The sequence below is a fragment of the Acanthopagrus latus genome, chromosome 2 (genome assembly GCF_904848185.1).
Source record: "Acanthopagrus latus isolate v.2019 chromosome 2, fAcaLat1.1, whole genome shotgun sequence".
NCBI lineage: Eukaryota > Metazoa > Chordata > Actinopteri > Spariformes > Sparidae > Acanthopagrus > Acanthopagrus latus.
Window position 1 is genome coordinate 18,858,720 of NC_051040.1, and position 15,996 is coordinate 18,874,715.

At 41.8% G+C, this 15,996-nt stretch overlaps 1 protein-coding gene across 4 annotated transcripts; it reads right to left on the reverse strand.

Moving 5' to 3' along the window:
• Positions 1-851: 851 nt before the first annotated feature.
• On the reverse strand, positions 852-15,939 carry zbtb38 (zinc finger and BTB domain containing 38). Of its 4 annotated transcripts, XM_037080493.1 has the most exons (7): positions 15,795-15,939; positions 14,390-14,604; positions 13,066-13,810; positions 12,910-12,975; positions 12,093-12,352; positions 10,726-10,870; positions 852-5,220 (listed from the first exon to the last, which is right to left on the reverse strand). In XM_037080493.1, the coding sequence occupies exon 7, from the start codon at positions 5,218-5,220 to the stop codon at positions 1,555-1,557; it is 3,666 nt and encodes a 1,221-aa protein (XP_036936388.1). In that variant the 5' UTR covers positions 10,726-10,870; positions 12,093-12,352; positions 12,910-12,975; positions 13,066-13,810; positions 14,390-14,604; positions 15,795-15,939; the 3' UTR covers positions 852-1,554. The 4 variants fall into 4 exon arrangements, with proteins under 4 accessions (XP_036936388.1, XP_036936395.1, XP_036936380.1 ...); XM_037080500.1 differs by lacking the exon at positions 10,726-10,870; XM_037080485.1 differs by lacking the exons at positions 10,726-10,870; positions 12,093-12,352; positions 12,910-12,975; ... (1 more) ...; positions 14,390-14,604; positions 15,795-15,939 and adding an exon at positions 8,795-9,018.
• Between the last annotated feature and the right edge of the window lie 57 nt (positions 15,940-15,996).

Sequence of the window (15,996 nt, forward strand, 5' to 3'; positions counted from 1 at the left end):
TATGTGACAACTTTGTATATATGTAGGATTTTTATTGTATATTTGATTAAAATACAATAGTAACTATTTTTCAATATTGTGATCATTTGCCCTTTTCAGCCTTGCATTGAAGTTATTGCCTGCAGACTATGTGAAGATTTTACTTTACATTAAAGTAACTAATATGTCCTTATCTTAAAATCCAATGGCCCCCGGTGCCATTAGCTATGTTTCCCAATTATTAATACAAAGTAAATAAAAATTCTGCTCACATTCAATCTGTAATAGCACCAATAACATCACTTTAATTGTTGCCATTAGTGTTGCTATAGGATATCTTCTATTAAATGACACGCCACATTGAGAACAATTTGGTAAAAATGGTGACTCCATGGCATAATCGTGGCATAATCAGTGTGCAGCAGCAACTTATAGCCACAATTTATGACTCATCTGTGACATCACTTGACCAGTCTTAGAAAGAAGCAAATAATTTGGAAACATCTGGAAATTGCGTCTCGGGGCCCAGCTCTACATGTAGATGCAGTTTGGGTGAAAGAACGAGGGGATGAATGAATTTCTCAGATGGGCTGCAGGTCCCTGAAGGACCTGGAGGAGCAGAAGGCCACCATGTGGTTTTGTACTTAAGAAATTGTTTGCTGTGGAACAGGTTTTGTGACGATTTAAATCTTGCTATTCAAAATGTCCCAAAACAAAAAAAACAAAAAACTGCATGCCTTTTAGGGAAATTGTCGTATCAGTACATGTGCTTATCAGTCAGTCTAACGTGTTGGTCAGTGGTTACTAATTACTGTGAATTGATAGTCATAGCATTTACCGTATCTCTAAGTAGGCTAAAGGAGGACAGGATGTAATTGTTTAGAATATCAACAACATTTATTTAAATACTTTTACACATTTTATACATAAACACACAAAAGTAGTAACTTTAATCTCAATGGTGCCATGTGTTAATTATAAATTAGAATCATATCAATGGTGCTTAAATTGAATTATCAAAGTATTTAACCAACAGATTAGCATAGTCTAACTATAAAGTGCAACTTATCAATGCCAGTTACAGTAACTGAATGGGAGATTCAGAAATGTGTAAAATTCATATTGTTTTCCCAGACATATTTTTGAAGAAGTGAAGATGTAACCACACAAGACAGCTCTTCAGTTGTCGAACACATTCTACCAATGCTCTGAAATCGCACACTGTTTGTAGCAACGTTACCAACATTCATATATTTTCTTGAGGTTACCGTTGAGTCTGCCATATATGCATAGACAATGGACAAAGTACAGTCTGTGTCAGAGGGTCCTATATTATGCAAAAAACAACTTCTACAAAGGTGAAAAAATCAGTCATTCATCGAGTTAAGGAAGGAATAAATTGCCGCCTACGCTGATATTAGGTCCTTTTGTTTAGTGTCGTCCATTCAAAACATTTTATTGAGCTCAGCTGCAAAGACAACATTGCAACTCTTAGATCTCTTAACCAATGCAGTGGCTTGAAGCGGAGCCTCAATTTCTCTTCTGCCTATTGTTTGCCGCAGTTCTCGAAGGTCTTTAAAAAAATGGCTCCTCTTTGCACATCCATTTATCTGGCTTGTGCATAGCAATGTGGGCGCCTTTAGTTTCAGAGTCATTTCTCCTAAACAGTTTAAAGGGCTTCTCACAATCATTGTGATTGGTCGTTCTTGGGCCCATCAAAAAATCCTTGTTGCTGTCATTGTCTCTGTCACGGGATTGCTTTTTTGAGATGAGATGCATAGAATGATGTGCATTGAGCCTTTTCTTCTGCACTTTCTGTTTCACCTTTGAGGGCGTCAAGGAAAGCAATGGGTCAGTGCAGGGTGACGGTGGACCTTTAATGTTGGAGTATGACGTGTCTTGGTATGTCGTCAAAGACATAAAGTCAGTTGTATCCTCAATTTTAGGCTTAATTTTATCAATGGAAAAACCTCCTCCTTCCAGCCTTTCATTTTTTATGTCTGGGCTCCCTTGATTGTCACTGTCTTCTGTTTTGATGGTATCTTGTCTGTTGTCTTCACTCAGGTGTGCTGAGTATTTAGAACATGGTGTGAGGCTATCATAATTATATCCCTCCTCATTCGTCTCCTGGTGTTTTTTCTCATGGCTTCTCTTGGTGGCAAGGTAGAGAAAACGCTGGGGACAGAAAGAGCAGCGATACTTCTTCTCTGGGTTTGGGCTCCGGGGTGTATTATCGAAGCAGGAGCCATTTTCCATACAGTTGTTGCAGATGTAATCACCTCCGGCAGGTACTTCACCAGGGGGACCTTGTTTTCCACAGGTCCGGCAGAAACATGGGTGGGAACCAATAACGTGAGCTCTGAGACCGGTCTCTGTAATAAAAGAGCTGTCACAGATGTCACAGTTGTAGGTGGCCCTGGGGCTGGGGTTCCTGTTAAGACCACGTTTCCCCTCTGCACTAACACCTGAGATGCCGTCTGTCAGCCAACTACTTTTATCAAGGTGGGTTTCACTATCAGCAATTCTGTCCCCAGATGTTTCGGGATGACGGTGAAAAAAAGCTTTTCTGTGCTTGAATCTCAACTTCTTCCTTTTCTTTTTAGCTTTGTAAGAATAGTAGGGACGCCAAAGCATATCAGCTGTGTCGCAGTCATTGGGATCGTCATACGTCTCTGTCTCTGTGGCAGCAGTGACTTCTTGTCTGAGGCGGAGTCTGGGGCTCTCTGAGTTTTCCCTTGTTGGAGTGCACAGACTCTCCTCCACACTCAGATCTCTGATTCTCCTTTTCTTTCTAGGGAAGAGCTTAGATCCTTTGATTTGTCGGCGGATGATGGCTTCATTGCCTATTTTCACTGTTATCTGACAGAGAGGCATGGCTGCACCATCCACAGATGGGCCTGGGCATGCGGGTTTGGCAATGTATGTTTCTGTCTTTGCCCCCACCATCTTATCGCGCACCAGATTCTCAGTGCTTGATTGAAGTATCTCCTTGGTCATTTCCTCAACTCGTTTTGCTGAAGCTGATAGCTCACTCAACTTTTTAACGGTGTTCAAAGAGTTTAAGAATGGCACATTATGACTGATGTGCCCTGAGTTACTTAGAACTGAAGGATCATCCAGTGAAGGAGACTCTGTACCAGGTTGAAAAGAGAAGGTACTAGCATAGTTGATGAAGGATGAATCTCTGTTCTCCCCCTCTTTTCTTGTGCCTCTCTGAATATCCAATTCACTGTCCAGACTTTGATCAGTATCTTGGTCACATGGCTTGTCAAAGCTGATGCGAGGCATGACCGGTGCCACCATCTTTGTTGTTGCCATGAATGTCAGAGGGAATGAAGCGGTATCAGGGTGGCTGATCAGACCACTTTCTTCAAAAGGAGGGATGAGGGAGTTGCTGTCTAGTGGAGCTTGGTCCCCTCTCTCAACACTCTCTGAATATGTCTGACTATATGTCTTGTATTGTCTCTTTCTAAACTTCATGGGCAGAAGCCTGTAGAGTTTGATTGGATAAACGCTGGCTTTCAGCCCACCGTTGGCGGATTTTTTCTTAACGGCTAGACTGGGATCAATGCCGTGAAAAGACTTCTGATGGTTCTTTAAAATATAATATGTCATGAATGTCTCGAGGCAGAAAATGCACTGATAACGGCGTTCACCTGTGTGCCAGATTTCATGCTTAGTACGGTACTCTGCCAAAGCAAACACTTTATTACAGTAATGACAGGGATAAGCCCTCTGCCAGGAATGTACATTCTCGTGCCTCTTCAGACTGGATATGGTGACATAGACCCTTTTACAGACACTGCAGTTGTATCTCCTCTGACTGCCACCTGGCCTCAGTAGCCTCTCACTCTGTGGAGGCTCTGATTGGTCCACATGAAGCGGCTCAGCGGCGTAAGGTGTGGAGAGGTCAGCAGAAGGAATCTGTGATGGGATGCTTTCCATGTCGGCCATGTCATCCGAATGGACCTCTTTGGTTGATAAGTCAGCAGCGTCTAGTTTAGGCGGGCCTCTTGCTACTCTGGGACAGACCTGCTCATGGTTGCGTAGTCGTTTGAGGTGTATGAACTTTCTGTGACAAAACTTGCAAAACAAATGACTGACAAAACGCTTTTTATGTACCTCTGAGTGAATGGTGAGAAGAGCTTTATTTGTGAATATCTCCGGACAGTGATCACACCCGTAGATTGAAATGCTTTCTTCTGGGTGAGGTGAAAGGGTTGGTGGACCTAACTCCATTGGAACATTGTCAGTGGCTATAGGAAGCCCATGGTCTGTATTTCTGTCTGTTTCTGCCTCTGAGAAAAGTGGAGGTGGTGTCATGGCTGTAGTAGGTGCTGCAGGAACATCATCAGGTAATGTGGGGCTTATTGCATTTGGTTTATCTGTCTCTGGTTCAGCTGGTGTTGGAAGTATACTTTTACCCAAAGTGCCTCTCAGCCTGTGGCGTTTTTTAAGTGGGCCTGCATTCCTGTAAATGAGTTGCTTTTGCTGTGATATTGCTGGCTTACAGACCTTCTTGTTGTCCCACTGACTGCTATCCTTGCCTTCCGTAGATTTGCTCACTGCATATGAGTGCTCTGAGAGGGCTTGGGTTGTCTCATTGCTTCCATTGAGGCAAGAGGTTATGGGGCAACTTGATGGGAGCTGTCCCGCATCTGGTGGCTGCCTCTCCCCATCAGTTTGAACCAGAGGGGTGAAAAGATTGTTCCCAGGACACACTTCAGTCATAGAAAAGGCATTGGTGATACGTGGCCCTTTTGCACTGTCTATCTCGTCGGGCCTGGGAGCTTCTTTCTTTGTTTTTTTCGACAATGGGGCTGTGCTGGGGTCATTGTATTTCACACATTCATCTTGCTTCTCTTGTTCTGCAAGCTTCTCTAAAAAAGGGATTCCAAGTCTTTTTCCAGCTTCCACTAGCCCCCCTGTGTCCTCTGCTCCAGGTGAGGTCACCTTTGAGCAGTAGATAAAGTTGAGAATACTGGCGAACACCTCAGACTTCAGGTCCATCAGCTCCAGCACTTGGCTTGAGCTCCATGTCTCAGGGGTTGTCAGAGCGTTCCTGAAGTACCCACTGCAGGCTGCCAGGATGTTCCTGTGGGCCCGAAACTTAACATCTTCCACCACGATGGTAACATCACAGAAGAGGCCTTGGGAGCGCTGCTCGTTGAGTTTGCTCAGCACAGTGTGAGGGTGAGCACTATCCATCAGGTTCTGAGTGCATGGGGACACCACAGTCATCTAAATAAAGAAGACAAGAAATATCAGCTTATTACAAAATGGTGGATCTGGATAATACTGTAAAAAAATATCCAGAAGATGTGTGTACATTTTGTATTTGAAAATAATTTTAGCTCTTCTAGTGTTACAACACTAGATGGCGGTAATGTCCTGACAGATGAGCTCCAGTGCCAACAGTCTGGTCAACAGCTCTGGTGAGTCAAGGCATCATAATCTCCATCCTGTTTCATTAAAGAAAATCCCTGCAAAGGGTTAGGGTTACTTTAAACATTCATGAATGGGTCACCTACTGAGTTTAGGACAGACGACAGGATCACATAGGATCAAAGATTATCTAATGTAAATTGTGAAACCTTAGTCTTTTCCCGTCTTTTGTTTTCCTGTATCCTATTCTTGTTTTCCCTGTGTAGAGGCAATCTTTAATCTCTCCTAGAGGCTAAATAAGGCATTGTGTAAAGCCTTGTTTCATTCTATTATTGTAGGGAAGACCTCATTGATGGACTAACAAATACATCGTTTTGATGGAGGATGGTTCTCGACCCAGAATAGACCCACTAACTTCTGGATAAAGGGATGGATTCAGGATCTTTTTCTCACTGTCTATAACATTATGTGTTTGGATCTTGATGAAAAAATAGGCATATTTAGCTGGCTGGTATCTATATGTGAGTACAGAAGGGGAGAATTTGGCCTTGATGGAGATATGCACCTATTGATTGCTATTCCAGTTTTGAGTAACTACTTTATGTTTGATAAGGGTGTTCTTTAAAATCCCAGCTATTAAGAATTATGTGGGAAGGCATGTTGACAATACTAATGATACTGTTGGTACTGCAAGAAAAATGTTTTTGTCAAAGGACACTAAATTTGTGCCAGACATGTTGCCTCTGACCTGTAATTGTAGTGTTAAGGTTGTGATTCAAAAGTTTTTTTTTATATTGATACCAAATGCTTGATGTCTTAATAACATCCTATATGCAATGGCTTCTGGTCTGCCTACTAATTTCCTTTTTGTTCAGTTGATCATTTTCTCTGTGGTTTAACTAGTTTATTATACATGGAATATTGTTGTTATGACCACCCCCAGTAGGCTATGAACTAATCCCAGGTCCAAGCCACGAGAGTACTCCCATCTTTCTAAGAACAACAACTGTACTCTTAATGTGAGAGGTCTTAACCTGCACCTGGCAAAATATGCTGCAGGGCACTCAGTCATACATTTATTTGTTATCATCACTTATTATAATTCAATTTTGGTGGTAATCTATTTGGTGTGCTACCACAGCTCTGCATTAGCTCTGGTTCAGTCGTCTAGGTTAATGTGAAAATGACATGCAGACAGTTACGCACTGATGACTCATACGTTCCCTTCTTCGGTTGTTTGTCAGTCGGCAGTAGAGAGGCGCCCTTTTACTTTCCTCCTGTACGTTTTTTTTGTCAACTTTAACGACAGGGAACAGTTAATTGATGCCTCATGAGTGAAATGGCTGCCAGGAAGTTCCACTGTTGTAATGTAATGTAGCACAGAAGTACAGTGATCGCTGCCATGAAGAGCAGAAACAATAACATCTCTAGCCTATTCAAAGAAGCTGCTGTATAAAAAAACATTGTAATACTATATCATAGGGACGCACATCTTCCAATTGTTACACCTGGGCACACACTTATGTATTTCTGGTCAGACAGGGTATTGCATAGTTTTCGTATATGGACAAATAAGCATTTGTGAATTTTGACAGTAAACTACCATAATCTACAATCTGCAACCCCTAGAGGAAGTTAAAGTTCATCCATTCTTACTGGGAAAGAGGATGTATCAGTCAGCATGTTGTTCTAATAGTGGCCTACTAATATCAGAGTCAGTTTGGTTTGAGTCCATACTGAGTCATTTAGTGTGCCCCATGTAGCATGCTGACTGTACCCGCTAAGACTCACTCAGCTTGTTCTTGTAAGTGATGAATCATTGCACCTGCATCGCCTTTAATTAAATATCCAATTTAAGATCAGAGAGCAGTTGTTTTTTGATATTACTGTTATTTTTGATATTACTGTGACTCAGAGTCATACAGTGACTTTGCTATTTAGCATGAGACGATGATTTCGTTTCTTCCGGAGATGATTTGGCTATCTGCCGCCCCGGAGGCACCATGATTATATTTTATGTCTCTCCTTCGCGTGTTCTTTGTCATTACGCCATATGAGATTTAGTCAGCACAGAGTGTATTCCAGTCAAGTTACATTAAATTACCGGCAATGTTTATCATTATAATGTTCATAATGTTTATCAAGGATGAGGAGTGCCATATTGACATGCATATAAGAAGTCTTGACAAATATATAACAACCGATTTGAGCTGGAAATGTTACTTCTCGCTGTTCTTATTCCAGAAGTCTTACGTCAATTACTTATCCTGTGATCTTGAGAAACAAAAATCATTTCAATCAGTTATCTCATTATCTCAGGAAATCTGCCTCTTGTCTTCTTGATATGATGTATAAATTAACCTGTTATTACCAGAGAACAAGTGTTGTTATCTCGAGATAAAGAAATAATTAACTTGATCTCGAGATGAGAGCAAAAATATATGCAAGCATGGCTGCTCTTGGCTTCCGTAGAATCTAACTTTGTTTCGTGGTTTGCTTATTTTTCTGTCCCTGCATCACGCATCGCTTGTAATTCTTCAAGGTAACAGATTTAAAGGTATTTTTTGTTAAACTCCAAAGTGATGTAGATCATTTAATGGTTATATCTTTTTTTTTTCCCTCTAATTTCCAGTTTCACGTTCGTGCAACAAATGCAATATGGCCGCCATTCTTTAAGCTTCTCAGGCTGCTGAAAACACAACCAGCCTCCTGCCTTCTTTCTCAGACAGGCCTCCGTTGTCATGGCAACATGCTATGGCGCAGCACTTATTGGGATTCAGCTGGATGGCAAGTGACCGTGTTAGCTGTCCGGGTATTTGGTCCCCTCTCTCCCACAAACATCCTGCCCTCTCTGAGAACCTGCAACACACAGCAATCTACAGAGCAATCGAGGTTTGCTTTGTCTCCGCGTTAATGTACTTTGTGCATGTGTATTGGTCTGTGTGTCTTTGTCTGCAGGAGAAATGCTACCCAAAGGACTTTCTCATCTGATAACAGCAAGTGATGTGCCACCGCTTTTATACTAATTTCTCAGTTGGTGCAGCTCACAGACACGGTTTCATCTTTTCCTCTTTGTTTTCATTTTACTTTACCACTTTCACTTTTAACAATTTATACCAATTGTTGTGGTTTTTTTGCCACCACATGCTGAGCGGAAATTTTGAATTTGTCATCAGTGCTTATGATTTTGCCACACCCCAACCTTCTTTTACCTTCAGAGCTCATGTGAAATATTTTTTTAAGTCTCGACTTGTAAAATAAAAATCCCCACATGCTAAACCACAAACCAAGAAATGACAGTGTAGCATACAGACAGTCTTGTCAAACAAAGAGCGAAATATCAAAGCAAAAGACACTTCACGCACCTCTGCAAAGCGTACTTCCGCAACAAAACAGGTTATAAATTGAGGGGAAACCATGCAAAACATACCTTAGTAAATCAGAGAAAACGATGCTGGGCGAACAGGAACAGTGTTGTGCAGTATCCCTTTTCTAAAACCCTCAACATACCCAACTATACGTGAAAAACAGTTTCGTGAGGGCAAGGCGAAAGTAGTTTTTTTTTTTCTATGATGGTCGCTGAACGGTGGTGTTGTCAGAAGCAGAGCTTCTTCTGACGTCTTTCTTCCTCTCCCTCCCTCTCTGTGTGCAGATCTCTCAAGCTCCAACGTCCTTCGCCTCTGTCCATGCAGCCCAGGTCCTGGGCTAGATCTGCCCTGCCCTCCTCTGACTGTCCCTCTTCTGTCTTGCTACAGCTATAGAAATAACTCGCAGTTCCTCACAGCTATACAGCATGTAGCTAAACCGGAGTATGGGTCTGCCTTTGTGCTAGCTGGGCAACTGAAGCGTTCGCTCTGGAGCCACTGAGCAGGAAACGGCAACTTTTATTAAGCATGGCAGAGGGCTGTAGGGAGAGCGGAGAGATGCTGGGTGCTACATCACACGCGAGCTCAGTAGTCGATGCTACAGCCAGAGAGAACACTCAGCTGTATTGCTGGTAGCAGCGTAGAGTGAGGAGTGCAACAAATGCCGTATTAAACCTCCCCAGCACCGCATCGACTAGATCCCGATGCATCGATGTTGACCAAAAGCAAAAACGTCTCTTGCATGAAACTAAATTATCTGTATAGAACAGGGATCATGCACCTTGAATGCATAACGCTACACCATCTGTTTCAGGCTTGTGCACACAGACTCTCTGTCTGTGCAGCAGTATATTACACCAAAGCCCTTCGTCCGTGCTTACGCAGTCACTGTGGTTAGGTAATGCAGAAGCCGAGAGAAGATGGCAGAATCTGCTGTCCTATTGTGCATCACAGCAGTCACAGGACAGATGTTCATCGATCAACATCGATGCTCTCTCTCACATTTGCAGTAAGCGTGCAAACTGAATGCAAGGCTGAGGGGGAAGAGAGAGTCCTGCTATCAGTGGGGACTCTCGGTATACCTATGTAGACGCTGCTGATTGATGCAAAAGCAGCAGATGCGTCAGCACTGCAGACGAGGGGGAGGGGAGGAAGCTGAACCCGACATGGCACTGTGAGCCTCTCGCTAGCCTCTGAGCTCGGAAGCAGCTCTTTTATTTACACAACTCAGTGCAGTCATATGACTGTGTGGGTCCTCTACTCATGCTGGCCGAGACCTACTTTAATCTAGTTTCAGTGCCATGTAATTGTATGTACTGTTGAGTTCAAAAGACAAAGTAGCAGGTGCTGTATTATTATGCATGCACTCATCGTCCTAAAGGAATGAAATGTGCTTTTTAAGGGGAGTCTGTGCTTTCGTCGCTTGAAATACAGTCAGCAATCACGCTAAATCTTAGCTGATGTATTGTCCTTTCCCCTTTTCTGTCCTTGATATATCACATTATACAGGTTTAATGAACACACAATTAACCACAGGCTCAGTGGTCTACTTTTGGTGCTGACAGCCTGCTTACTTGTTGGCCCCTTAAATTAGCCTGAGGGACCAGCCAGTGTACCAGTCTGTCAGGTAATTAAACCTTAAAATGTGTGTGACACTGGGCCATGTTGGTGTGACACCTAAAGACCAAAGAATAGATAACAATCGTAGTGGCTAAAATTGCTGCAGTACATACTCTCTGTAATAGGAGCCAGAAAATCTAAATTTGGGAAACTAGGGGGGAGTCTGGTCGAGTATGCAGCAGCCACCGCAGCTGACTGTGATTTCCAGAGACTCCTGTTGGTCAAAATGTTCTCAAATTCACAGCAAAGAAACAGCTAGGCTATGGACAATTTTATGTATTTTAATTGACTGCAGTATATTTGCAGTTTTCTGTGAGCCAGTGTCTAAGATCTAGGCAGTCATTCCATCAGTGGCATTTAAAGAGAATACTTATACATTTATATCTCTGGAGCATTTTTAGTTTGTGTCCTCATTTCCAGTCCTCTGCAGTAGCTTCAGAGACTTGAAGTGAATGCTGGTTTTGATTCGGGGCAGACCACAAGGCTTAAGTCTTTGTGCAAACGTCCATCTTATAGTCTTCCTGTGAACACAAAACAATTGCTAATTTGTATGAACTGTATAGACTGTTTACTTACAACTGTGTATAGAATGAAATGCAGCTGTGGCTTTCAAAATAATTTTTAACATAAAATTTTACCATAGTGGACCATTTTTTAACTTCTGAGCCATCAGTAATATTTTCCATATTCGGGCAGGTTACAGGGTTCTGAATAGGGTACGGATACCCGTACTAGAATCGGAAATGCCTCTGACACAAGCTAAACTTCTTGTCTCGTGTAGGCAAGTTTACACATTACTGAGGACCGATATTTGTGTTCTTTTTCAATTATGACTGATCAAATTATGTATTGAAGATAGTTCTATGGCAGTCATTCTCTGTATGTGTTTTTTAAACTTTTTTTACAGAGGGTTCAACCTGAGCCAGTCCGTACAACAGTGACAACAATCATATCACATCAGGCATCATCATATCTCATCGATCCAGGGTTAGCAGTATAAAGCTGTTAAATGATAATAATATATATGTTTTTTAACGCACTGGTATCAAATCAGTGCTCAGTATTGTCCAATAGGCTACTTCATATATCGGTATCGGGAAGGAACATATAGGAACATCTTTAGTTGGGAACCAGCTAGCAGATATAATTGATCGATATTAGCCTATTCTAGATACATTCGTAATTTGGGACAGTAAGTTTTGTTGTTAAATTGTAAATATCTTGGCTCTGTTACATCAGCCACTAATCAATATCTGATTTGTTTTATTTCCCAATATCACCACTGGCAACAGCCCCAAAACTCCAGCACTAGTCAGGCTATAATGTTAATGAATTAACTAGGAAAACATTTCTTCTTAGTCTGAAAGTTAAATGTGAAATCAAAGATGCAAATGAAATCAAATGTACTGCCCAGACTTAAACCCTTAGATATTAATCTGAAGAGTGGATCATATTGACGTATTATGTAAGCAGCATTTTGTCACCAGCCCTCCACATCACAGCTAGGATGCATTTAAAAAAAAACAGGACAAAGTTTACCGGCCTCTGAGCCTCTGATGCTCAGTAAACTCAGCCTCGGCCTGTAGAGACGCTCATCAGCAGAGAGGCACAGACCGTAGAACAAGGCTGACTAGGCCTCATCCTCATTCTCAAAGCATTCACACTCTTAGCATACAAAGACACTCATCCCTGGTAGCACTTATGTTGCCGCCTTAACAAGCACTCGTACTTGGACTTGCCTACCAAAATGTTTCTGTGCAGACGGTCCTGCTGGGCCCGTCTCTGCCGCTGTGGATGTCTCTCCGCTGTTTGTTTAGAAGCAGGAAAGGCTACCGTTCTCCCTTTGGCCTAGATTAGGCCTTCACTATCTTCCTTCTTCACTGCTGTCTGGATGTTGCCTGTGGACTATGGTTCTGGCAGAGGTTCCTTGTTCCTGCTGTGTAGAGTTGCCTTCTGGAGGCTGCTGCGTCACTCCCGCTGCATCACTGACCTATAAAGAGGAGCTGAGAAGGAGGGGTGGCGTGGTGAATGTGTGGAGGCAAGAGATAAGCAGCAAACAACCGCCACTGCTCCAGCAAACAAATGGATGAGGCTTCCGCTCTGCCACAGTTGGGGCCTAGTTGCTGCTGTGGTATTCAGGAAGTGGGTCGGGAGACAGATCCTTTATTGTTACGTAATGAATATTTTTCCTCCCAGACCAGACTCAGCTGAGAAGGCGGTATCCAGTGTTCAGAGGCTAATAATAGGCCATAGTACCTACCCGTCAGGGCTGTATGCGGTCATGTCAGATCATTCCAACATCCAGCTATCATTCAGGCAGGAGATTATTTAATACTGAGGGGAATTTTGTTGTTGTTGTTTGAAAATGACCTGCTTTTTAACATGTCCTGGAAAACAAAATATAAAATATTGGAATGACTCATGTTTGTGTTTCTATTTTGTGACAATAACAAAGACGGTACTTTTAGTACGTAGCCGTTTTGTTAACATTTATTGTACCATATGTTCTTTCTGATCCACTAAGGTACCTGTTAGAAACAGAAAAAAAGACAGTGCATACCTTTGTCTTACGCAACTGGTTTCAGGTGAGGTCGCACCGGAGAGGCAGATGCCCTTACAGACGTATCTGAAACAAGGTTTCAATCCAGAATAAGTGCGTTGTACTCTTTAGGCCTGGATATGGTAACCAGAATTACACTTGTTTTGCACACGTTACCCAAGGGTTTATTTGCTTGATCCTCCTCCTCCTCCCATCATCTGACTCTAGTTTTCACTGCCATGTTGCTCCCTCTGCTGGCTGCACAAATGAACACAGTGCAGAGAGTACATACAAACGCAGGCTGACTGCAGGCAGAGACAGCACTGGGTGCCAAGGAGCTTTCAGCAGAGGGCGCAAGAACAGTTCACTGGCAAATGTAAACAGGAAGTACAACATGAAATTGAACATTTACCTCCATATGTTGACTCTGGTTGCTCTAACTGACTATAAACAAGTTTTTTTATTTGACATTATGAAGTAAAAATGGATTGGACAATTCAATGGATACAGAATAACGAAACCACCTGCGTTCAGGCTGATTCCCTGCAAACCGTGCTTTCCACTGTACAGTTTTGTCTGCCTGGCAGCCTGGCCCTTTAGCAGCCTGGCACCATTTATGATTGCTTCCTCAACTCTATTATAGACTGAAAGATTGGATAGACTCACGTTTGGTGCTGTGTTGTTGTTATTTGGGACTGTGAGGAAAATAGAAACAAACCAGTAACCAATATTTTTTTGTTATAAGTCTTTTTTAGATTATGTTTTATTAGTTTATCAGGAAACACAATGTTGCACTAAATCTGTATTATACATAGTATTGCAGCAATATACCACTCTCAAAATATAACTGGGTATGAAAATGGGTGGTAATTGCATCATGTACCTTTGCTTATCTGTAGTATTGAATTCCACTGTACTAGTGCTGTTTAAAAAAACAGTATTTCAAGTTTATGTCACATTGTATATCCATCGATAAATTATAATAAAGTATTCATTCAACAAAAAAATCCTTCTGTTTTCTTTCTTTTAAATGTCTTTTTAACTGATGATGATGATGATGATGATGATGATGATGATAATGTAATGATCTGTACGGTAACACAGTGAAACCTGGATGTTTTCTGTGATGTCTGTCATACCATGAAAATCTCATACCATTGCAGCCCGAATCATACAGTATGCTTATTTAATTTAGAAGTAATAATGCTCACTTTACTCTCCCTGCAGCATAAATAACTTGCAAGTAATGGCCTGTATCCGTTGAATGCTGGTGGTAATTGTTGCCATACAAAGTGTTACAAGAAAAAGGCAATGCATCAAAATACTGGTTTGTATTGCAGGGTATTCAACACTTTTAGTGGTGCAACGTCAAAGATGTGGCCAGAGTTTTAGTTAAAACATTAGAACAATGAGGCTATGTTTGTTCAGTCTGGTGTCTAGCCATATTGATTGCGAGGCTGCCGGGCTCTGTTGCCTGCAGTGTAAACACCAACGTGCTCACCTGTAAATCAAAGTTGCAGTCCAGGAAGACTCTAGTCACCAAATTGGGCTACTAGCTGCACGGCGAACTGAGCTAACTACCTACAGTGACTTCAGCCAGAGATGACCACAGCAAAGGGTATAGTGAGCAACAGTTTGCGGTTACTCTGGTGATACGCAGCCCTCTGTTTGTTTGGAGTAACCTTGGACAGGTCTTCACACATTGCACCTTGAAACCTATGGAATAAACATATTTGTAGATCACATATCTCAGCTCTAAAATGTTAAAGAACACTCACTAAACCACACTGAAACACTGGCTCTTGTTTCACAGTGTAAAATCAATACAGTAATGAAACTGTCCAACTGCTTCACTGCTTGCTTCTCTATACCACTAGTATTGAAAAGGGTAAAAAAAAAAAAAAAGATCTCACACCAGTCCATGACATTCGCTACGCCCTCCATGTCACAGGTGACCTCAGCACACTGACTCCTCACAATCTGCTCCAAAATGTCTCAGAATTGCAGAGCTGGTTCAGCCCAACCACAAAACACAACGCTGATGTATAGGTGTACAATGTATAGATACATAAAAGCACCAACATACATGCCAGAGAGAGAGAGAGAGAGAAAGAATTGTAAAGAGTTACACACAACGCCTGTGTCGTCTGATAAAGACAACACTGTACTGTCTGAACCTATGTGAAACCTGTGCCACCAGTGTTATATCTTCCTGCTGTGTGCAAGACAGGATCCTGAGCAATGTGACATCAGGTATGCGCTCCAGGTAATCAATCTTTCCTTGACAAAATAAAATGGTATGTCCCAGGATACTCTACGCAAAAACAGCACCAACCTGTTCTAAAGATCACGAGAGGCAAATCAGAGTTTGGTGGGTCAAATTCTTGAAAACCTAGAGGAGCACACTTTTTCTATCTAATCAAATGCTGGGCCCAAACAAAGTGGCCAAATGTAACACTTCTCCAAACAAAATTAAAAAACAGTTTTCAGTATGAAGTAATGTGTACTGCTGCAGTGAGATTCTCAGATAACCCAAAAATTAGAAAAAAAACAAAACAGTTAGGGCAAAGAAAAGATATTATGAGTTCATTCTAGGAGAACATGGTGACTATTGTATGAATCCAAAATGACCTGAGGCAAGATGAAAATTTACATCCCTAGAACAAGATTACAGGGTTGCATACAGGCCTGGCCAACAATTCACTGTTAACCTGATTACTCAAATCAATGTGATCGATGTGATAATTACACTGATTGGTATAGAAGTCCTTCAACTTAGCCTACAAGGTATGTAACATTAGATATCATTTATATCTAGCTAGCTAGTCAACTCTCTTTGTAGGTGCACATTAAGCTAGCCTCAGTTACATTTGCACAGTGCTTTTTATCAAGACTTAACTCTTTACCAAACTGGTCCTTGAGACTCTGCTTTATATATGTAAGCTAATACAAATTCTCAACCTTAGTTTTGGTTATGATAAGTTGGAAAAAATCTTTTGTTGGAGGTGGACTTTGACCCCTCGAGTCAAGTAGATGCTCCCTAAGCAAGAACGCTATTTTGGACGTAGAACTGTAACCATGACCACTGAAAAGAAACCGTATTTAGTG

Excerpts from the sequence above, each read along its gene's own strand:
- zbtb38 (XM_037080500.1), bottom strand. The coding sequence starts at position 5,220 with ATGACTGTGGTGTCCCCATGCACTCAGAACCTGATGGATAGTGCTCAC.